Source organism: Chionomys nivalis, chromosome 15, assembly GCF_950005125.1.
Source record: "Chionomys nivalis chromosome 15, mChiNiv1.1, whole genome shotgun sequence".
In the NCBI taxonomy this organism is placed as follows: domain Eukaryota; kingdom Metazoa; phylum Chordata; class Mammalia; order Rodentia; family Cricetidae; genus Chionomys; species Chionomys nivalis.
In genome coordinates this window covers 56216704-56241448 of record NC_080100.1, presented here as the reverse complement: position 1 = coordinate 56241448, position 24745 = coordinate 56216704, and the positions used below count along the sequence as shown (strand labels likewise).

The window sequence follows — 24745 nt, the reverse complement described above, 5'->3', positions numbered from 1 at the left end:
TGGCAGGGAGGAGGCAGAAATCTTTAATAATTAAATAAATAAATAAATAATTAAGAAAAAATGCTGGCTTAAGCCGCATTTGTGTTACTAAAAGCTGTGCACATAAAATCAAAAGAGTAACATGCTTACATTTTCTAATATCCACACATTTGTGTCAATACCTCTCTCCTTTTGTTCTTTCTGCCTCAGATATAAATGAATGTGAAGCTGAGCCTTGCAGAAATGGTGGAATATGTACAGACCTTGTTGCTAACTATTCCTGCGAATGCCCAGGAGAATATATGGGAAGAAATTGTCAACATAGTAAGTGTTATAATATAACTACATTTATACATACACCTGTTTTCACTTGTTAAGTCTACATTTCCAATGGAATATGGACCTAAATTATTATCATCTGCTTTGAGAATGCATGATTCATTGAAGTGACTCATTGCATATGTGTTCCTATTGACACACATATTCTCTGGGGATGTTATTCAGTCTAGAGACATGGAGATGCAACATGCATAATATGAAAAGAATTCACATATCGATATACATAACATTGAAATTTATGCCATCTAAGGGAGATGCATTAGATTGAAAATGTAACGGAAATAACTTCAGTTGCAGACAACATGCAGAGATAAACTAGAATGCAGCAAGGATTTGACATGCAAATTCTTTGTATTCTTGGAACCTATGACAGTAGAGTTCTGATATCTGGGTCTAATAGCAAAACAAAATGCTAATAAGTTGGAGGAAATTATTCCTTAACAATTTATTTTTTAATTAAAGTTGGGAAGAACAGTGACAGGCCTGTAATCAATGGAATGGTGCTTAACTTGAGGTAAACCTTTGTAAATAATAACACCAATAACAGTTTTTCATAATTTGGGACATTAAGGAAACATCATAAGGTACTAATTTTATGTATATTGTTCCCTCTGAATAACACAGTAACTTAATTCAAATTCATAATGATCATGCAGGTTGATATTCAGCTATAGAAACTCAGGCTGGTGTTTCATATGGTTTTCCCAAGTTTTCACAACATAAGTCGCAAGATGTATCATAAGGGGCCTGCTTGTTGGGGTTTATGTCCTGTCCGGTACCCCACAGCTGGCAAGCCCCAAAGAAAATCACACAGAGATCTCTATAAGTTATAAAACTGATTGGCCCATTATCTCAGGCTACATATTAGCTCTTGTAGCTTATATTAACCCATTGTTCTTATCTATGCAAGCCACCTGGTTTGGTAACTTTCTCAGCAGGGCAGGTCACATCTTGCTTCTTCGGAGTCTGGGCAGGAGTAAGAGGAATCAACTTCCTCCTTCCCAGAATTCTCCTGTTCTCATTGCATTATTTCTACTTCCTGTCTGGTTTTTCCACCTATACAACCTGCCTGGCCAATCAGCGTTTATAAGTATAATGCAACACTCCACATTTAACATGAAAATTACCTATCAGGTATCAGAATTGTTTAACAGTATTTTTAAATATATTATTAGTAGCTGTTTATTAACTATATTTATAGGTAGGTTAAGGCAAAATAATTTCAGTTTAGATTTGTATATAGTTAATACAATGCACTTGCTTTAACATATATTATTTTCCATTTATTTATTGCAAGATTTGATTAAAGTTCATTGTTCTTTATTCTTAATGAAATCACTTTTGATTGGCATGAATATCATTTAGGTGTCCCTGTATTTATTAAAGTATCACAAAATTCCTCTAATTAAAGTCTTTGTGTAGTTTCCCTTGATTATTTTAAATGACAAGCTCAAGAGCTCAGGGGGCCAATTTCATAAACAGCTTGGAGAAAAATGATGACATTCTGTAATGATAAACACATCCTTATGAGAACGGATGCGTTTTGTCATGTGTGTTTAACTGGATGTGATACTTAAGCTGAAATAATGCAATGGAAATTGAAAGTATATTAGTTAACTAATCTAAAAATAACCGGACTTGATTTTATTTGTTGGGTTTTGTAGCTCACAATAACCATATGCCTTTCCCTCTTGAGGATTTAAATAGGACATAGTTGAATTTCAGGAATGACACTAAAATGCATTTTCATCACTACACTATTTATGGATAAAATAGTTACCCATAGAGCTCTTATAATTCATAACTCCAGAACATAATGCCAAAAAAGAATTGAGACTCATATGATTTGGGGTGATGGGGGTCAAAAACAAAACCAAACTCTTCCGTAGGAAATAAGGTAATGCTTCAGAATACCAAACTGCTCTAGCTAGCAGATGAGCAAAATAGTTTAGGTGCCTCTATAAACCTTTGCTCTAATAATTTTACCTATGATTGTAACAAAACATAATATATGTGAACAAATTTTGAAAATTTAGAGCTAAGTTTATTTGCCTTCATTTTTAACAGCCACAATTGGAACCTTCACTAACAAATTAATTAATATATTCAAATACTCAGATACATATAATATCTACTTTTTACTTCTACATACATGTATATTTGTCTTTTTGCTACTAGCATGTATGAGCCAATATCTTTCTATCAACACTGGTTTACTCAGTTGAAAAGTGGTCAAACATTTTATAAATACATGTGAAATGCATGCTATACCCTTGGAACTTGATGATCTTGAGATAATTTTTAATGACAGCGGTCATATCATAATGTTGATTTTAATTTAAGGTCACATTGCATGTCAAATTCCCCTCTACGTAATTTAGAAACCAACTTACTTAATCCTCTCAGCAACATTTGATATAGGTTCTATTTCCAGCTCTACTTTATGGAGCAAAAGAAGCTAGAGATTAATTGAGTAACTTCCTTAGGTATTGCATGGATAGTAGACTACAGTTTGGCCTGAATCCCAGCTAGCTGCAGTTGCATAACCTGCAACCCTGCATAAAATGTTCCTGCCATTTGTGGGACAAAGGAATGGGTTTGTTACACCACACACTTTCAAGCACTTGCCTTTGAGGAGTGACCTTAAGTTGTCCTGGCAATACTGGAGGAAAGAACATAGACTTTGCCCTAATAAATAGGACTGGGATTCAAATTTTTCCTTTCTGCTATTTCTTTCACTATACAACTGAGTTAATTACTCATCTTAAGCTTCAGATTCCTCATCTACAAATTGATTTCTACTAATGGACATTGTATTAGCCGCATATATCAAATATTTTGTAAGATATCTATATTAAAAACTATAAACAATGTCACAAAAATTTTTACTTATTAAAAATAGTATTATTAATGAAGCCTTGTGGTATCTTTAAATATCTATGTAACTTTATTTAATTTATTTTTATTACATACTCAACTTACCCATGCTTAGTAACTGAGTGTATGTGATTGAGAACAATGTGTGGGGAAGACAGCAATAATGTCTCAGATAATTCGATTTTTAAGGTGCATGAGGTAAAAAAATACTGAGGCATCTCCAATTTTATAAGGATGAATACTCTTAAACCAACTAAAATAACTCCAGGAGACAGCAGTTACTATCTTTTCCCTTCTTTAAAATATAAAGTCAACCATGAACCCTTAATTATTCATTCATGCTTGTGTGTTTGTGGCTATTTTAAGATATCAATGCTCTTTTTCAAAAACCTTAGTGAAAAGGAAACATAAGCAATATATTTGGAGTAAATAATGTGGTATCCTCTTACAACATAAAGATGAATATATTATGGCTTATATTATATAGCACTTAAGAAATCCACCAGTAAAATAATCCTAGCAGACAAAGGCCATGCAACCTCACACATATCTTAATCATGAATGATTGATCTATGGAAGTGAGAATAGTATAGGTTAAGATGCGATATTGTGGGAGAGCTGGAGGAAGGTAACAATTTATGGATAGGAAAAATAAATTCTGGAGAGTAGTTAGGTTTTAGAATAACTAGAAATAGCAATAATATAATATTTCAAATAGCTAGATTATATTAATGTTTTTGTCTAGAAAAATAACAGTTATATGAAGAGGTATACGTAACTTGATTTGGACATTATATAACAAAATGTATACATTAAAACATAGCACAATTTGTTAATATATAATTTTGTTTTTAATCTACTATTTAAACTGGTTTTTCAAAAAAAATTATTGAAACAACTTGTATCTTATATTGGAGAAAGTTTATATTTCTCTTTTGTTTTGTTTTATGTCATCAGACAGCACCATTCCCATTGATTTCTCTGTAAATGACATAAATAAATTCTTCCTAATGGTGGAATAAAAGTTAATTGTGTATATATACTGCATTTTCTCTATCCATTCTTGAGTTGATAGGCAAATAGGCTGCTTCCATGATTTGACTCTTGAGAATACAAGAGTCTTGCAATGTGGCTGTGCTTGTGGCCCTGTTGGTATGCCCACTTAATTCTCCTGGGTGTATCCAAGGAGTAGTATGGCTGCGTCATGTGGTAATTCTAATTTTACTAAACTGAAGAACCCAGTAATGACTCCATCACTAACCCTGTGTATACAATTGCCTTTCCCATGAGTCCTCATCAGCATTTGTTGTCAATGATTTTCTATATGATAACTGCTAAGGTGAAAATGAACTGGAAACTAGTAATATTAGAACAGCTTAGGAAGAGGAAAGTTACCAATAAGAGTAGAGAGACATATAAGGGAGAGTAATGGATAGTAAATTAAGAGATGTATAATACATGTGTATGGAAAATTCCATAATGAAATGCTTTATCTGTACAATTAATATATGTTTATAAGATGAATGGATAAACAAATGAGCAAGTAAAAGGCATATTTTCATGTAAGAGCCATCTCCTACAAAATCAGCTAGGGTTCCTGGAATGGAGAGTTGTTAAGGACAAAGGAAAGGCAAACGAAAGAAACTTAGACAAAGATACAGGATAGAATTTGGAGGTCTGTCTGTCAGCCTGTTGGTCAAATCAAGCAGACAAACAACCCAGAGTTTATTTTAGAACTTGCTTATATACAAAATCAGGACAAACTGTTGCACAGATAGTCAGTTAGTATCTAACCACAGGCCATTCCTGTCCTTAAATAAGCAGCCTCTTCTCTAACATGCACTTAATGCTTGAAATCAGCCTTACTTTCTGTTTTGATATTCCTGAGGTTTGGTGTCAGAAATATACTTTCGACTAGATAGTGTTCTTTTCTCATGGGCAAAACGCTCTTTCCCATGGGCTAAATCAGAAGTCTCCCATAACCCTCAAGGTTATTGGAAAAAGCAGAGCAGGCAAGCTTGAAATCAGATGACTTATAAGTCAGAATGGACTCCAGATGGAAACTGAGTCACACAAAGGCTCCCACATTTTCAAAATAAATTGTATATAAAATAAGGTTTTTAAAAATTATCAATACTTGGAAAAACATTAAATATGAATAAAAGCAAATAAATTAAGTTGCATTCAAATCTGTGATTAAATAGACCAGAGACAAATGTTTTTTGAAGCATTCTTGGCATGACTACATAGATATGAGGTTTTATAACATCTGTGAATAAATTAATTTGTTCTCTAATTACATCCAGCTACCTTCCTTCTGAGACTAGGGAGCAACAATAGTCAGAATGGAATCAATTTCGACTGTCATGCATTACACAGATTAATGGTGTGAGAAAGAATAATATAGACTCTGATTATAAAAACTGACAAGTGTCATGGAATCAAACCAGAGAAACTATGACAAAAGCATTACACAATAAACATTTTAGATGAAACCAGAAGAAAGTAGTTTTTAACCTAAGCTAGAGGACATTGGAATTGAGAAATTCACAAAAAAAGACATCACAACAAATGTTGCTTTTAAGCCAGGCAGTGGTGGCGCACGCCTTTAATCCCAGCACTTGGGAGGCAGAGGCAGGTGGACTTCTGTGAGTTCAAGACCAGCCTGGTCTACAAGAACTAATTCCAGGACAGGCTCCAAAACGACAGAGAAACCCTGTCTCGAAAAATAAAAAAAAAAAAAAAATGTTGCTTTTTCATTAGCATAGTGATTATGGAATAGCCTAGTGTCACAGTGAGACAATACCCAACCTCATCTTACCTGCAATGAAAAAAAATAGCCATGATACTCAAAGCATTGCTCTAAGTGAGGCATTTCCTGTACCAACATCTACATCACAGATCTGCGCAAAGGTTCATGTCACATGGTACCTACCATATGAATACAGGAAGTTTTTGTACAAACAAAAACGAATTTTGTGGTTTATTGCAGATCCATTCTTCCCCTTCAACTCCATCAAGAATAGGTTGTCCCATACTGTCATTAACAGGTCCTAGGCATGCAGGAGAGATTCCTTTGAGAGATCAAAGTGTACCATGACCAGGGTTCACACTGTTTGGGGTACTATTTCCTCCGATACCATGTTGCAGAATGCAGAACATGGTGACCTGGGCCCTGAACAGGGCCAAGCACCAGTCCCTTGGCCATTAGCAGACCAGACCCACATGTTAAGGAAGTGGGAATTCACTAAGTGTAATAGAGTTGAATTCATAAGCAGAATGGTTGAGAGGCTGTGAGGCCAGTATATTGCCAGACATAGTCCTGTATGCAGAGCTTCCCATAAAACATGTTCTCTCATAAATCTCATATCCTACAAAAGGTATTATTTAGGGAGAAGAGCACACTGGTCCTTAGAATGATAATGAAATAAAAGAGAAAGAAATATAAACAACTGGCTCATGTAGACCTTTCTAGAACTCATGAAATACCTCTAACAAATTGAATTACATTCTCATTTCTTTGTAGTTTAATATTGGGTTGTAAATGATGAATGAAATACCATACAATAACTTTGAATTTTAATTTATGGCACTATTCCTCTATTGTTACACTATAGATGTCTTGAATTTTCAATTTAGCCTTTTATTTACCTTTCTTAGATTAAAAATACGAATTTTTACAGTCATCATCTGGACTTGTGGCATGTGAAACTATCAAAGAACTTAAAGCATGTGTAGTATCAAAAGTGAAAAAATTGCACAAGAAAATCATTAGAAAAGAAGTTGTTCCAAGTCTAGAACCTGGGACATGGTTAAAATAGAATTTTTGTGACAGATTTTAGCTACCAAACACTGACATTGCACATTAACCTCTATATATACTGGGAAGGCATTCTTGTACACATTGGTCAAATTTAGGGTCTGATGATCATTGTGAGCCTGAAAGAGTTCATTCATAATGAGGAAATTAGATCGAAATCCACAATGATTTCCTGTGCTATCATGACCAGCAGCAGCAGGGGCACATGCCTTTTTCAGACAGAGAAAAGTTATAGATGGTCTCTCAATAACTGCAATAACCCAAATGATAGAGTTATTTTCAGAGCTCTCACAGATTTCAAATAGGTGCAATAAATTTTACTGGCAACCTGGAGCTTAATTTAACAGTGACAGAAACAGCATGAATGATTCCTACCGAAGGCTTTCAGTGGTGCCAAGGCCATTTGTGCAATTCTACATCAGGGCTATCTGTATCTGCTGAGAGATGCAGACAAAATGAACTTCTTTCTGCCTGGGCATGTAGAATTTGCCAGTGTAATTAGGACATTTGAAGAAAGTAAGGCTGCTTCTTATAAAGATGTGGGCTGTCCCCTGGAAACCCTTAAATGATAAAATTCAGATATGGAAGCTAGAGTACCCTATTCGGATTGGTATCATCCTTTCAACTGGGAGGGATGTGCCTTTCATTCCCAAATAAACTAATTAAAGTTCTTGATCTGTATAGCACAGCTTTAAATAAAATCAGTACACATCATGCACAGTACACTTCGGGGATATATTAACTGCATGGGAATCAATCATACGCAACAAATAAAGTGAAGTGAAAATAAAAGCTAACTACATTTGCTGGGGAGGAGAAAAGTTATCTAACCCGGGAGAAAATGTTGTTGTAAATATATTTTTATTTGTTTACTGGTTTTAAAGTTTAAAAGAAGTTGCAAATGATAGATTTCACTCAAGACCTCTTAGAAAGCTAAATACTATTAATATACTTCTACAATCATGTTAATTAAAACTCAGCTATTAAGAAATAATTAAAAACAGAGACGACTGGATGGCATTGTTAAGAAAGGAATTGTGTGTGTGTGTGTGTGTGTAAAATCATAATGAAAAAGTATGTGGATGGATGTGGACCCATATGCCCATCACCTCAGCATGAAGGAGGTAGAAACAAAAAGCTCAATAGTTCATGGCTACCTTTGGTTGTATACACCGTGGGTTCAAGTCCACCCTAGGCAAAATGGCATCTCATTTCAAAACTCAAAATCAAAACAAAATAATAATCAGAGAAATGAAAGGAGAATCAAGTAAGAAAGAACAAGGAAGATCATGTTTGTAAAGAGTTTGTCAATAAAACAGAGCCTTAGGAAAGAACTTCTAAATTAAAGTCTCAAGACATTAATAGTCCTTATGTAACTGCAGCAGTAGGTGGAGAAGCATGCTGGATTGAGAGTCTAGACTGCACAGGTGTAAGTCAGAGATAATAATTGCACATATGATCCCAGGTTATGGGGCATGTTAATCTGAGCATATAACTCAAAGGAGACATTAAAGCAGCCAAGGTTGTAAAAATAAATTTCATAGTACTTACCTGAATAGCCTTGTCTGGTCAATAATATGTTTTCTTTTTAGAACTCTAAAGAATCAGACACATAAAATATCCAACATGAAAGTGACTTGAACTTGAGTATGGTTCTATAAAAAGAACGGGAAGTGTAAAGTCAGTGAGGGCAATAGTAAACTTCAAGGAAAACGAGGGTAGGCCAAAAAATAAACTTTTCTGACAAGAGAAATGGAGAGAACCAGAGTTGTTTAAGGAAGTCCATAAATGCATGGCACTATTATCCAACCACAAAATACCCAGCATGGAAAATGCAGTTCTAAACTCAGAAAAAATTCTGAAATTGCCTCGTTGGTTCCATTCAAGTAAAATTCACTTTACATTTTCTTACACTCAAACAAACACAGATTTTGGTGAACACCTATTAAATGAAGACTCATGTGTAAATCTTACTTCTTATCTACTAAATAGTAACTTAATAATATCATCTCCTTTTCTAATAGAATTATTCCTGTATTCTAGGATAACTAATAATCTTCTTTTCATTTATAATTATTATATTTTTGAAATTATAATATGGTAACATTGATTCCTAGCCTTTCTTTTCTTCAAATTAGCATGCCCTTACCTGCTCTCCTACAAATTCATGTCCGTTTTTATTCACTAATTGTTATTGCAGGCATATATGTATTTGTATATACACATTTATTTTTATAACCTGCTGTAGCATGAAAGAATGTTTCCTGGAGAGATAGAACACATGCCTGTTCCCAGATAGGGATCCCACAGCGTACCAAAATACAGATATAACCAAAGCCCAATGCGGTGAACCAGTGAATTTTATTGGGGATATTTACAGAAATATAGGAAATATTCACTTACAGGTGCAGAACCAACTCAATGACAGCTTCATCACCAAGGTCCACCCTAGCAAAGTGACATTTCATAAAAACTGGGGACCAAGAACATGCTACATAGCCAGCAGTCAGCTCAGCAGGTTGAAGAGCATATTTCCAGTTTGTCTACATTTCTTCCATTCTCTTGGCTGGTGTCTGCTTCTTCCAGACAGATGATCAGCTCTCGAAGTTTGGTTTGCCCCTCGCCTTATTTTAGTCTTTTTTGCAGCTTGTATTGCTAACTGTGGAAGAGAGAGACTGGGGGGATCTTGTCAGTTTCAGGGACTTGCTGAAGCCCTTTTGAGTTGTTTGCCTTCCTGGTTAAGGGTCTTAAATTTCTGTCTCTGAGGAAACTGTAGCAGAAAATGTGCTCAGCCCACATAGTGTTATTTGTGTGTATATATTCAGGACTGACCATATAACACGGGAAAATCAACTGCTGTTTTCCTGATGGGAGACCACCACTCTCAGCATTCCTCAGACGCCTGTAGTTCTTTATGTAGAGTTGGAGTCTATGGGCTTTTCCCTGTTCAGTTTGGCATGTCAATTGGTGTCTTCCTTGTTGAGCACACTTGTGAGACTTTATGGAAAAAGCTTTTCTACTAACTGTATTTTTGGTCTCATTCTTTTAAATACTTTCTACTAAGTATTTAATCAAGGCAGACGGCCTCAAGGTATAAATGAACAAAGGAGCTTGAACAAAACTCCATATATTGAATTTTCAATAGTTGCCCAATTATATATATATATATATATATATATATATATATATATATATATATATTTGTGCTCTCTCTTTCTCTTTCTACACACACACACACATGCACACACACACATGTATTAAGCTGATAGCCTTGTGATTGTCTGGCAAGGATTTCTCTAGCAAACTAAGCCTCTAATCCCATGAATATAGGAAATGACCATTAGAATATTAGCACAAGCTATGACAAACAGTAGCAGATATCACACACATTTTCATATCACATTATACTTGATTTAAATATCTAGCAATATAAGGAATTTTTTTAATATAAATTTTAACAAACCAATTATTAGGTCTTTTAATAATATTTTAGTATTTATATATAACACATTTTAAAGCATTTTGTGTTTTCCTGTATTTTATTCTATTCATTCAAGGGCATCATTCTGAAAAATATCTATCAATATCACCAGCTAATAATGGGTGATATCTATGTAATATCTATGTGATAGAAAGGACTTTAAACCCCTAATTCATGGTTTATCTGTAACCAACTATGTTTCCTCTGTATAATGTGAATGAAGATTTTGGAGTTAAAACTTGTCACCAAGAATTGTCACTGGATGTCAATGTCAGCCAATTACTGTTCTCTTTATTGAGTTTTGTTTTCGGTTACCATGCATATGATACCGAAGGGGGGGGGAACAGAATAAGATATGTATTAACCACAGTATAGGTTTAGAAAGTTCTAATGTGTAGAAAGATGAAGTCATCTATTAACTCTTAGATGTATTTAAAAGGCAAAGGGAAGCCAACTGAAGACTACCCATGCCATCCATGCCTTCACGGCCACCATCACTGACCTGTTGGAATCTCTTAATCAATTATCCATGTAGAAGTTAATAGGAATTGATATTTGACTACAGTGCCTTTCGCACAGGTGCTGCATAATAAGTCACTGGTGTATGAGTTCATAAAAAGGGTCAGTGGTTCAGAATCATCACCTCAAGAATAAGTAGATGTGGACTCATTACCAGAAAAGAATGAAAATACATCTGTAAATGATTTTTTAAAGTTTATTTTACTTTATGAATGTGTTGCTACCATGTGTGTCATGTGCAAAGGAAGTCAGAAGAACTGAAGGTACAGATGATTATGAGCCACCATGTGAACGCTGAGAATTGAACTCAGTTCCTCTACAATAGCACCCATGCTCTTTCTCACTGAGCTGTCTCTCAGCATCTGTAACTAATTTTTAACAAATTGTGTATCACTTTTAAAGCCTTAAATTAGGATTAAATGTAATTGTTTTTAAACGTAGCTCCTTTTTAAATATTAGATTCAGTTGCACCTAGACATGTTTAATGCAGTCTATGGCTCCCAAAAACTATGCTCCTAACAATTGCTTAGACTTTCTTTAACAATACTAATTAAATGGACACAGGTAAAGTATAAGGGATTGTTTGTATAACAACTCAGGATTTTTCAAAGACTCTTAACGACACAGTTAAACTACAGGCTGAAACAATATCAAAATACATAATACATGATCTTTGATACTAAGACATATGTATATTGTAGTCATGACCTTCTTTTGGCTTCTCTGGTTTGTACAAAGAGAACCATCCTATTTATCTGGATAGAAAGAGGAACACCTTCAAATTATATATAAACCCAAACTGGTAAATTGCTTATATTTATCTTATGCCCCTCTATTTCTCTGTTATCAGGTCTATATTAAATAGGCTGCTAGAAATTTTTATTCTTGCATTCTTATTCTATTGCTTTTGATACAAAAATGATGAGTTCCATTTGTTGAGATTTCTCCATTATAACAATGTTTGTACTTAAAATGCTTCCTTTAAATAAAGGTTCAGTAGGTCAGCAAGTTGTGCATGAAGACCTTACTAGCAACATAAAGTGACAGGATTTTTTAATATCTGAGTAAAAAAAGGATTCATAGATGATTTTATCTCCTTTTCTTAGCGTGGGAAGTGCTATCTTTTGAGACTTATTTCATTATTAGAGTAGTTTGACAAAGTTCCTTGTGCATGCTCCTTTGAGTTTATTAATTATGCAAAACTATAAATATTGACATGAAACTATTGTTAATTGTATCACTATAGTGGTTGATAGAGTCATAAAAAGGTAAATATTCCATGTCCTGTGAGTCAAAGAACATAATATTTAATCTTAAAATACTTTTAAGAAATATGCAAATTTTTACACTGAAATTAATATGGCAGCAGGAGAGGGGACAATTTAGTCTAAGGCACTAAATGTAACTAGTTGAAAATCTCTCATGTACTTTACAAAGAAGGATAATGCCCTCAGAAACTTATTAAAATTTTCTTTATTTTTTATCATTAAAATTAAGGAATATCAGGAACATACTTAGAAACATAAAATCATGTTTTGATTTCCTCCCCATTATAAATGGAATCCATTCAAATCCTCTACTTGCAGCATTTCGCCAAAGGCCATGCACAGACTGCCCTTTAATTGTTGCCAGTGCCTTCCTTGTCTTGGTGTGCCAAATCTTTCCTCTGATCTCAATTTCCCAGAAAAAGACATTTGTAGACATTTTTCTCATTGTATTTACTGCCTCCCCTCCACATTAAAATACACGCATTGTATTTTACATTGAATAAGGTATATTTGGGAAATTATGTAGGTAACTAATGTTCCTTTGACTTTAGTAATATTTACAAACACAGACACAAAGAAGGGACCCACAAACACACACACACTCGGAAGGGGCTCACAAACACACACACACACAGAGAAGGGGCTCACAAACACCACACACACACACAGAGAGAGAAGGAGCTCACAAACACCACACACACACACACACACACACACAGAGGAGGCCCACAAACACAGAGCGGGGGGAGGGGACGAGCGAGGGACAAAGAGAACAAAACATCGTCTACTATAATCTTGAAAATGAGAAACAGAAAGTAATATATTTTAATGTATGAACAGAAAACTGTTTAATCTAAATTAAACTGAAGTTTTAAAAAGAAAAATTGGAATATTTTTCTTGTTCGTCTTACACTTTTTAGCAACATAAAAATGAAAGACGGCCACTGTTTTACACTCTACTTTCAGCTTCTCTACTCTCAAAAATATAATTATAGAGTTTTTGAAATCTCACTAGCAAACTAGCCAAGGAATGTCGCAACAAGACTGCTTTTATTAAAGGATGAAAAGATTTTTCTTTTTTACTATTCCGCTTTAACCACATAGTACAAGATAGTTTTAAAAACAGTGTTTCAGTTAGTAATTTTTGCTGTTCATTAGCCATGCTTATGAAATTTAAGGATAAAACCTCACTTTCTAAATGACGAAGGTTGGAGGTAACTATAGTTAATTCAATAATTTTACACATGTTACTATAAACATCATTAAGGGCAGATGATGAGCCTTGGGTCCACATGAGTGTGACGACAGTAGACAGTGGGAGTGCGGGGAATGCCCTATTCCTGACACACAAATATTTAACTAGCGGTTTTTCATTGTTATTATGTATCTGTATAAATATAAAAAGACTATTGAAAAGACAATGTGACAAACAAACTCCCAAGTTAAACCACAAAGCACATGATAAATAGAGGTAATGATTTGGAAATTATGGATGAGCTTTCATCTTGCTAGCAGGACACCTACGGTCTAATGTCCTGTTCCCCGTGGTAACACTGCAAACACTTACCTCCCCAATTGATGCTGCTCCACTCTGTTACACAAAAAGCAATGTTCTGTATCACAATGGACTTTCTTGAGTGAAGAAATATAAAAATGGCCCCTATATTTACAGTGACGCTAAACAGCAAGAGAGGAAATATAGAGAGAGGTAGAAATCCTTAAGATAGCTTTTTCACAATCCACCTCAGTTATGCATCTCTAGATATGAAATGACACCAACTTTAAACTTGATCCCACGAAGCTATGTCCTGCAATATAATCACTCTCTACCTTACTGAAGTAAGAAATGTTCTACCTGTGAATTATGCAAAGAGGCAAAACAAGTATGTGCACACACACACACACACATGCATGTTTAGGTTTGTGAGGACTTGTGTATAACACGGTGTGCAGAACTAAAAAGTCAGTTATTTGGTCCTTGGCTTCAACTTCACTTAAGAGATTTTTAATTACTCACTCATGCATATGCCAGGCTTGCTAACTCATAAGCTCTCAGGAATTCTCCTGTTTCTAACACACATCTTGTTAGAGGAGCGCTAGGGTTACAGACTAAGATTGAAATCATGGGATTTTTAACTCTTGTCCTCATTCTTGTATAGAAAGTGCTTTATTAATTGATCTATATTCCTTTCCTAACTCCCCTTATATATGTGTGATCATGTGTGTGTATACACATATATGTATATATGGAAAGTGTATATATTGCCACATATGTAAAGATCAGAGATCAACTTAGTGTTAATTATATCCTTCATGTCGTGGGCTCAGGGGATCAAACTCTTGTCTTTAGACTTGGTTGAATGCTTCATTACCAACCGAGTCATTTCACTGTGTCTCCAGTCTCAGGGTCGAATGATATGTGATCCATGTCAAACCTTAATCTTCAGTCTGTGGCAGAAACAGCAGGAACAGAGATTACAAAATAAATTCACCTGTATTCTCATTTATAAATATGGACTTCATAGATAGATGGCCAATGTTCCAGATTATTATTTCTATAGATTTCTTCATTCTACTTAAATGTCACTAAAATTACAATGCTTATCATGACTCAATAATAGTACACAATTTTGGAGGGGAGCAGGTAGGATGTATAGTATGTTCATCTCGAGGAAATCAACATGTCTAGATCGTACGTCTTGTAATTGTGGAAATGAAGGAAAATAGATATATAAACGTCTGGGACTGAGGTTAAAATGTATCGATAGCATTGTTGAGAATGATCAACAACGATCAACAAAAAAGGAGATTCCATCAATTATCTGAACCTTAATAGAAAGATCAAGTTATGTATTTGAGTACCTCTTACTGCCAGTCACTATGAGTGATGCAGGAAGGAACCAAATACAAAAAATAAATGTCATAAAACAAGTATAATGTTACATGAAATTCAGATATACATTTATAAGTCGATATAAAAAATATATGTGCAAAAAAGAACATGTAAGTTCTTTTTTAAAGTTGTAATATGGACTTAGATTTTTTGTATACCAGGATTGACAACAATTAATTGAGATTAGAGGAATAATGTGATAAGGAAAAATAATAGACACTGATTAAAAAACTATTTCAGATACTGTTTTCTGGGTAAAATTTATTCTTAAATATCTAGTATGGCATTGCTAAAAGGTAAATAGTAAGCATCTAATAAGTTGACCCTCACCATCTGAATGTTTAGCATTCATCAAAAATTATTGATTTTTGGAGTCTAAAGTAGTGAGATTTTCAGACAATTTCCTTTGCATACAAAAATTTTTATTAATGAAAGTGAACCATGTGAGAAAGAGTTGACAGATGCATAGCCATGAGGTCTTGAGCTGTGATGAAGTTATCCATAGCAGCAAATGATTACTGTAATTAATAACAATTATGTGTGCCTTGATTTCAAAATATTATTTTGTTCTTCTTAAAACACTGTACTTGTGAAAGTTACAAATCACTTAATTTAAACTCTCTGGCAAATCTGTAAATAGACCATGAGAAAAGAGTAAAGGTAGTAAGTTAGATCCAGATGTTTAATGGTGGCTTAGCACAAAACACATGGTGTAATGGATGCATAACTTTGTTTGTGAAATAAACTTAATTCTACAAGTTGAAGATGCTAGAGTATACTTTATAGTCTGTATATAATATATGAAGCAGATTCAAACACACTTAATTTATTGCTGACATTTTCTCTGCTGTGTCTTGCACTTGCTGAGTACAATCTTGATAATCAGTAGCAATCTTTCTACTAAAATTACAGACTTTGGAAAATATGGTTATTTAATAATATTTTTGTACTGTTTCATATAATATTTAACACAACTGGCTCTTTATATCTTTGCAATAGAACAATGAAACCTTAAAAGAATAAACCCAAAGTCATTTCTTTGCAACAAAAAGACCACATGTAAGGAAAATTCCATGAAAACATACATACAAGTGATAATATTATATAGTTTTATGAGAGTGTTATGTAAACACACACATACAAGTGACATTATACTGTTTGAGTGATTATATATGTTAATACATATGCACACACATATATACATACATATATATGTAGATACAAGTGTGATTATGCAGACTGAAGAGAAAATAAATTTGTATACACATACACACACACACACACACACACATATATATATCCGTACAAGTGACATTATATAGACTGAATAGGTTGTATTTAGGAATATGGGCATACACACACACTAAATACAGACAAGTGCTATTAAATGAACTGAGTAAGTTGTATTTAGGAATGCATATGCGTACACACACTACACACACACAAACATACACTATACACATAAAGTAACATTCCACAAACTGATCGGGTTGTATTTAAGAATGTAAATGTGTTCACACACACATATGCAAACAACAGCAATTAATTAAGGAAATGGACCTTTTTGAAAGAAAGCAAGGAGGAGTTTATAGGTAGGGGAGTTGGAGGGAGGAAAGAGAAGGGTTAAGTGATGTAAATATATTGCAATCTCAAAAATTGAAGTAATAAAAAAATACTATTTTAGTTTTAGGTGGTTAACTGCTTTTTGTTGTTGTTGTTATTGTTGTTTGTTTTCTAATTCTATTGATAGATACTTCTCTGAAAAGAAGTCTTTGCCTTCCAGTCAAGGTCACATTTAAATATACCAATTTTATGATGTTTTTTCAATATATCCTGTATGTGTCCTTGAAAATCAGAAATAATTAAAAAAAGCAATATTCATATTGTTTGCTAATACATGTGCCATGCTGGAGCAGAAAGGGTGTTGCCCAACAGGGAAGCAGGGGTTCAGTTCAATAGGAAAAGCCAGATACTTTACTTTCTGATATGCATTTGAATAAATGACATATTACTGACTACTTCAGCAAAACAGTCAACAGCTAAAACAGCATCTTCATTCACTGTAAATGTAGCATTGTTCAGATATTAAATTGGTTGGAAAATACCCATCATATATATGCCTTTTCAAGCTGTAATCTGATTTGCCACAGTGTTAATACGAGGCTCTTCTATAAGAGACGCTTATTTTCTACCACTACAGAGAAAAGCGCCTGCCAGACACAGACCTATTTTAAAAGGAGGTTATTTAATTAGTTATTTTTATTTCCAGCGAGGCTGGCAATATACTGCGGGGATTCATTTCATTTTCATTCATTACAGAAGGCATGGTTTATATTTCCCCCAGGCAAAGAGCTTTATCTGACAAGTTGAATGCTTTAGTGACAAAAATATCTGATGATGGATATGGTATTAAGGAGATGCCAAGTGACATGATGCTATGAATCATTTTCCATAACTGTATGATTAATGGTTGTGCCAATGTGTGTATTTATAATTTTTATTAGTGAACATTTTCATGGGAATATTAGTAGGTTTGGTTCTCCATTTTTACTTCTCTTAGAAGAGATGGATGGAGTTAAATATGTCTGAACTTGTGGCATATGTTTAAACCATAGGTCTCTAGTTATTTACAGTAAAGTCAATTTCACCCATCCACACATTTTATATCAGCTCTCTTTAACTGCAATAAAACAACACTACAATATTATGAAGGCATGCTGGCTGCAATAGGCTTACTAGGTTCTAGTCCGGTACTTGCTCCTGTCCTTCCGAACAAGTGTGTAAAAGAGTGATATCCTCTCTGATACATAGATGACTGATCCCTTATGCACATACTTTGAGGTGTATTGATATTCTATAGATTTTTTTTAAAAAATAAAGACACCAGACTCCTACACCAAGCCATTCTGAATCAATTGTTATGAGATGTGTCCTGGCCCTAGGACTTCTAAAGTGCTTTCCATAACTTTCAAAGATTAAGTAAATACCCCCAGGTAGCATTATTGGTAAATGTGCTGTAAGAGTTCAAACCCAAGCCTCTCTTGACTCCTGAAGAGAAACTGGTCACATACTTTATGCAAAAGCCCTGATTAGTGTACACATTCTTGAAATGAGGTGCCCTTTATGCTCTCAGCCAGAATTGCACAGCAGGGCAATTAGCAGTAGAGAATTTGCCAAAAACTCAATGAGGTGCTTTACACTCACTCTTATAAATTATTATTAATTAACTTATATTTAATTGTTACCTTGGTTTTCTTTTCCTAAAATAAAGTACTTTATGTTATAGTTCTGTACTGCAAAATCTCTAAAGTCAAAATGAGTGGGTTTTTTTTTTTTGAGTTTTTGTTTAACTAAAACAGTAACATTTCTTTTTATTTTCCATTTTTTGAGACAGGGTTTCACTGTGTAGCTCTGGTTGTCTTGGAACTCACTATGTAGACAGGCTGGACTCAAATTCACAGAGATACACCTGTCTCTGCCTTCCTGCTGCTAGGATTAAAGGAGTGCCCCGCTACACCGAGCTGATGTGATAAATTTCAAAGTACTGTTTCCAAGGATATTTTAGTGCAGTCCTGTCAGCACAGTTTTAAATTTGCAGAGTTTATCTTTCCTGTAGTTATAGAGGAGTTGGGAAATTAAAGAAACTATTGAGCTAATGCTATATTTGCTTCCTAAAATGCCACTTGTTCCTTTGTTTCTCTTTCTCTCTGTATTCCATTTACTATTTATCTTTTTTTATAATGAAAATAGTGACTATGTCTTATGATGACTGAGCTAGATAACTGTTTACCTTTTGGGGGAATTTTACTTTAAAAGAAAAAAAAACAACCATTCTAAGAAAAGCAAGTCACTTTTTCTTTGTTCATGTATTTCCAGAACTCAAAATGATACATGTTGCATTTTGGATGAATTATGATATGTTTGCATCTTGATGACCGTACCGATTCCTGATTTATGATATTATTAAGCATATACGTGTGGCTAGCTGACATTTGCAAGATGCAAGCTACTAGATAGGACCTTCTTTTCTGTAATTCCACAGTGAAATAGACATAGATTTCTTTTGCTTTAAAGATTTAAAGCCAGGGATGGTTTATGCTTATAATTCCAGAGACTGAAGTCATAGGATCTGGAGTTGTAAGCTGGTCTGGTAAAACATTTCTCAAAAAACAAAGCAAACAAAAATATGAAATTAACAGAAAAAAGTAAAGCATATGTGTTTTGGTATAATCATTTAATTTCCTTTAAATTGATTACATATATGTGTATATATATATATATATACATATATATATATGGAATATACCTTTATATGAGCATGAAAACATTTTATGTGTATTCATCAAATTGAATTATTTATCAATAATGTATTATGCAGCAATGTACAGAAAATATCTACTTATTCTATATGGACTTTAAAAAATATATCTAGTGCTCAATTTCATTTGAGCAGCTAACGATTTAAATTTGTATTTAAAACCTCAGCAAGGGAGTCACAAGCTTTAGCAATTTCTCATTCCAATAATCGGTGTTCAAAGAGGGTTTTACCTGGACACCATATAACATCAGGGTCTTCTTTATTATTACAAATGATAAACTTGAAAGGAAGCAGAGTCGACTTTCTATTTCTCCAGGCTCTTCTCTGTTCAGCACACTGTAAAACAGTTCTGGTGTGAGTCTCTGCTGAGTGAGAGATAATGTATGAGATGCTAGCCTCACCTTTAAAAATTCATAATAAAAGTACTCTATTAAATTCCCCTAGAATATTCTTCTCATAAAACAAATATTCTCTGTTTTAGTATCTTAACGTTTATTATGCTCAAAATTCCTCGTTGAATTATCCCCTTCAGGACTACGGAAGCCATTGTAAATTCAATATGCAAAACCTATTGGTACTGTCTTCTATGGGAATGCTCAATTTGTGGATGGCTTGTATAAAAATATTCATCTTCTGTTTCAGTTACATGATGAAAGTGCATGTATGTATACATGTATGTAGGTGTGTATGCATGCATGCATGTATATATGTGTGTGTGTGTGTGTGAGTATGTGCTTAAATATGAGAGAGACAAATAGTACAATTGAGACTCTAAATACAGAGACTACATTCGAAAGAAGCTTGTGGTTTTCAGTCTTTCCATCTGCCTCCCTTGCAGAGGCCTGGGGTGGAATCTCCCAGTGGTGAAGACAAAAGAGCATCATGCTTCTAGTCAGCTAATCATTCTCTGGACTGTATAGTTAACAGTCATTTCTCTTCCAAATTAATGACACATTCCTTTACATTTTTAGGATAGAGTATAGGAAATAGATGTTTCTAGAATACAAATGAATGGTTCATTATCTTCACATTTTCAGACCACAGTGGGTTTTTTTTTAGAATTTGTCCTATGATTTACACAGTCTAGTCTGAAATCTCATTGTGCTGCACAGTGCTATCTGCAATAACTTGCTTGACCTCTTGACCTTCAGAACAATGAGATATCACATGTGCCTGAGATAATATCTAGCATGAGGGAGAGTATAAAAATACTGCACAGGGGCAGTAGAACTGCTAATTACAACAGGGACTATGCTTTATCTCAGAAATAAACATCATTGTATAGTTTGCAAATAATATTGTTTCAAAACCAAGTTTCAGTGAGAATACTTTGTAACACTTGTCCTAATTTGTATCTGAGAAAATAATTTAAAATATATAATTAAATTAAAAGTGTGGAGATGTGTCTTAACCATGGGTTGAACATTTTTATCCAGCACTGATGCTGTCCAACAACTGATTCCTTCTTTAGCATTTTATTTTGTACCTATATCCATTGTTGACTCTATACTGTGCAGATATATGCTTTGGAAGTAAGTGATTTTGTATCTATTTATCTGAATATATGTATATGTCTATACAGATAGATATACATATATGCGTACACACACCTACACATCATTGATCTTCTTACTGCAGGACTTTGACTATTATGACTCTTGTTTGACTTTCATAAATAGAGAAAGATACATAGTGCACTCTGAATGGTATCCTGAGTACAAGTTACTGAAACCTTGCCTGGCTGTATGCTTGCTTTTAGCACCTGAAAAACCTAAAGAGCACTTCTGCTTAAAAAAAAAAAATGCAGTGTAAGCAAACCAAAGCACACTCTCCATTGTCTTCCTGGAGCACACTTCACTGTGGTGGGTTTATTATCTTTAGATTGTGCTGCTTTCTTTAAATTACCACAGTAAGAATATCATCCTTTGAATATTAGGAAGCAAGGACTTTTCTACTTAAGTAACAACCAGCATGCCTCATAAATACCCATGCAATTTAGCTTTGGGGGATCTTAAGGGATAATTTCCTGCTATAATTTGATTTATTCATAGGCTTAACATTTCCCTGAGTTAGACCAATTAATCAAAACTAATAATATATCATAATTGACTTGAGATAAGGCAGGTGAGAAAAGCATATTTTCACTTTACAGAAAAAGAAGCTAGATAGCTGATAACTAAATCCATCTATACTATGCAGCTTTCATTTAAAATTGATATTTCCTCTACCTCCAAGATTCTTATACGTTCTCATGCCCCCCCCAAAGGAGAATATTCTTTTTAAAAGTTTGACTACCAGTGAATACATAGAGTGGCAATCTCTGTATTCAGAGATTACTCCATTTCAAAAAAGAGGGAATTATAATGCCAAATGTTATGGTTGTTCTTCTTTAGCATTCAAAACCAAGAGCTGCAAATTTGTAAGACGTGTGCTAAGTGTTCTGGAAGCAAGTATCATAGAAAGGCATGGCTTCCACTTTTGAGAAGTTTTATATATTTGTTTTCCGAGCATTTAATCAGGGTATTTCCTGATCTTTCCAATATGGGAAAATATCAAAGCACAATTCCTAATGGAATGGGAGGAATAGCTCCTAATGCCCCATATCATAGAACCGCAGCATTCGTGGTCATGGAAAAAAATAAAAACATATCTGAACTAAGCAGTGCATCTGATACAAAGAAATTCAAATTGTACGTGCAATCCCAATAAGCATAATTTTTAAAGAAGTTTTAACGGTAAGGTTATGAGTTGTCCAAGTGTGTCTCTGTGGCTTATACACTGGTGCGAATAAGTTCTTGGGTGTGGAGGGAAGCAAAAGTTGCAAAACAGACATTCTCCTTTAGCTCCTTTTAAGATGACCCCTCTGAGCATTTTCAGTCGGAGGCGAACAGGAACGCTCCCTTGGTATCGATGAATCCTGGGTGCAGGAAAGGCTACTTTTGTCTTGACCTCTTCACATGCCCACTCTGTCTCCAGGGAGATCCTTTTCATCTCCGCTCCCCCAGCCGAACAAAGTGTTCACGCTCTTTCCCTGACCTCAGTCTTCTGCTAACTTCCTGTCTTTTCTCCATTTCTTGCCCTCTTTCTGCTGACACTTCTTCCTAAAATCTGGAAAACGATAACCTTAAGGGAATTCAGATCAAAGGCTTGGAGAATTAGCTGTCAAGTGTCATCAGAAAATACAATGTCTGAGATTTTTTTAGCCCTCTGGCCACAGTGGAAGAAAAAGTCTTGATGCCTTCTTACCGATTCAAGGCCAGGTCTCAAGACAAGTAAAATAAAACAAATACTAGGTATAAATAAAATCTCTGATACAAGTGGTTCAGCAGGATGCTTCCCTTTGAATCAGCGCTAATTTCTGCAGAAGTGGAGCTCAGCAGTAATCTCTTCGGCCGTCCTCCTGCGCAGCACAATTCCCATGCCATGCTAAGCACAGCAGAGGACTTGATGGTACGAGAAGATGAGGTGCTTGGAGGAAGAGAGGCCTGGAGGTGTTTGAAAGAGATTTCTCTTTTGCGCGGCTTTAATTTGAAATCCTTTCATTCTAGAGTTGTCTGAATATTGCGGTAGAGCAAATGAAAGCAGTACACTCCTGATACAATCCAGCTGTGCTTCTCGCTTATTTAAAAGGTTTAATCAGCACACCGAGAAGCAAGATGTAAGATATCTTGAGCGTGCTTTACTTGTCAGCTACAAGATCAATAAAATGTAGATGCAACTCTTTGCACACCCCAGAGAACAGCTTCACTCCGAAGCTATTCTCCTCACATTTGGACAGCACTCTGCAGATGGCACTTGAGGCTTGGCCCCAGCTGGCCCAGCTGCTCTGGTTTCAACCTGCCAGGTGACATCATTCTGTTGCTCAATAGTAATCTGAACATAGGCCTCCGGGTCAGGAGGCATTTCCAGTCCATTCAGACAACCTGGAGTGTAGTTCTTTTAAGTGGTTATGTAAATGATGCCTGAGAACATGGAGTCTTCACTGGTGAATGAGCTCATTAATTTAAGCACATTGCATTATCTGACAAAAGCAAGCACAGGACAAGGACAGAACCTCACCACCAGCAAACATAGACTACTGCTGCAGTCTGCATTCAGCTGCAGAATTGGACACTGATCACAGTGCCACTGCAGCTGCTATAGAGGTACTGACGGGGTAGTCCATAAACCCTAGGAAATGCTGTGCAGTAGCCTATTAATTAAAAAAAAAAAATGTTCCCGTTCTTTGTCCCATTGAAGTCCTCCTTCTTAATGAAGATATAAAGAAAGTTTAGAGAAGGCCTCTGAACTCTTTGGAAAATATAAATGAAAATGATTTAATTTTAAATGAATTCTATGAATAAAACTTTGCCATGACTTTTAGAATTGGTCCTGTTGTTACTTCACTTCAGTCTTTGTTTTCACAAATCAGTATCTTCTCTTTTAAAAGTATGCTAACATACTCTTCCCAGGGGCATCTATGTTTCTGTTAGGGTTCTCCTTGTTACCTAACTGCTCTGGAGTCATGGACTATAGGCTCATTATCCTTTGCTTTATGTCTAAAATTTACTAATGAGTGAACACAGAGCGTGCTCACCTTTCTAGGTCTCATGACCGAGAAGACATGAGGGAACGGGATGGTAGATATGGGGAAGGACAGAGAGGGAGAGCAAGGAAAGTGATAACTTGATTGAGGGAGCCATTATGGGACAAGCAAGAAACCTAGAACTAGAGAAATTCCCAGGGATCCAGAAGGATAACCCCAGCTAAAACTGTAAGCAATGCGCTAGACTGTTGAATTCCCATTGGAAGCCTTACCCTCTCTGAGGAGTGGATGGAGGATGGGGTGGTCATGAAAGGGGGGAGGGGAGCGGGATGAGAAGAGGGGGTGGGAACTGGGATTGGTAAGTAAAATGAGAAAAGATAGATTTTTAAAAAAATTAATTAATTTAAAAAAAACCATGCTAAATGAAGTTTATTGTTAGATACAATGAGATATAATCCCTGCTTACAAAGCCCCACTCACTCCTATTGGCAATGGGCATGCAGACACAATAAAAATGGGTACTTCAGGGTTTTGATTGAGTGCCAAAGCAGGTTTCCCCCTTCAATTCTGTCCCTGCAGCTCCGGTAATGGGATAGTGGGCAATTGAAGTCAGTGGGCTATGCAGGTGAGAAAAACCGTGTTCGTCAGTGTTCAATCCAGCAGCAATAATGAGCTCTGCTAAATTCCCCTAGCGAAATTGGGTTTAATGATTTTGAATGTTAAAAC

The 24745-nt window shown here is 35.1% G+C and overlaps 1 protein-coding gene across 2 annotated transcripts in view; it reads left to right on the top strand.

The window, feature by feature from the left end:
- The window catches only part of Edil3 (EGF like repeats and discoidin domains 3), a 459665-nt gene that overhangs the window by 250130 nt on the left and 184790 nt on the right, over positions 1-24745 (top strand). For both annotated transcript variants that reach the window (XM_057789993.1, XM_057789992.1), the window contains one exon: positions 190-303. In XM_057789993.1, coding sequence (XP_057645976.1) covers positions 190-303 — 114 coding nt within the window. The remainder of the gene's footprint in view (positions 1-189; positions 304-24745) is intronic.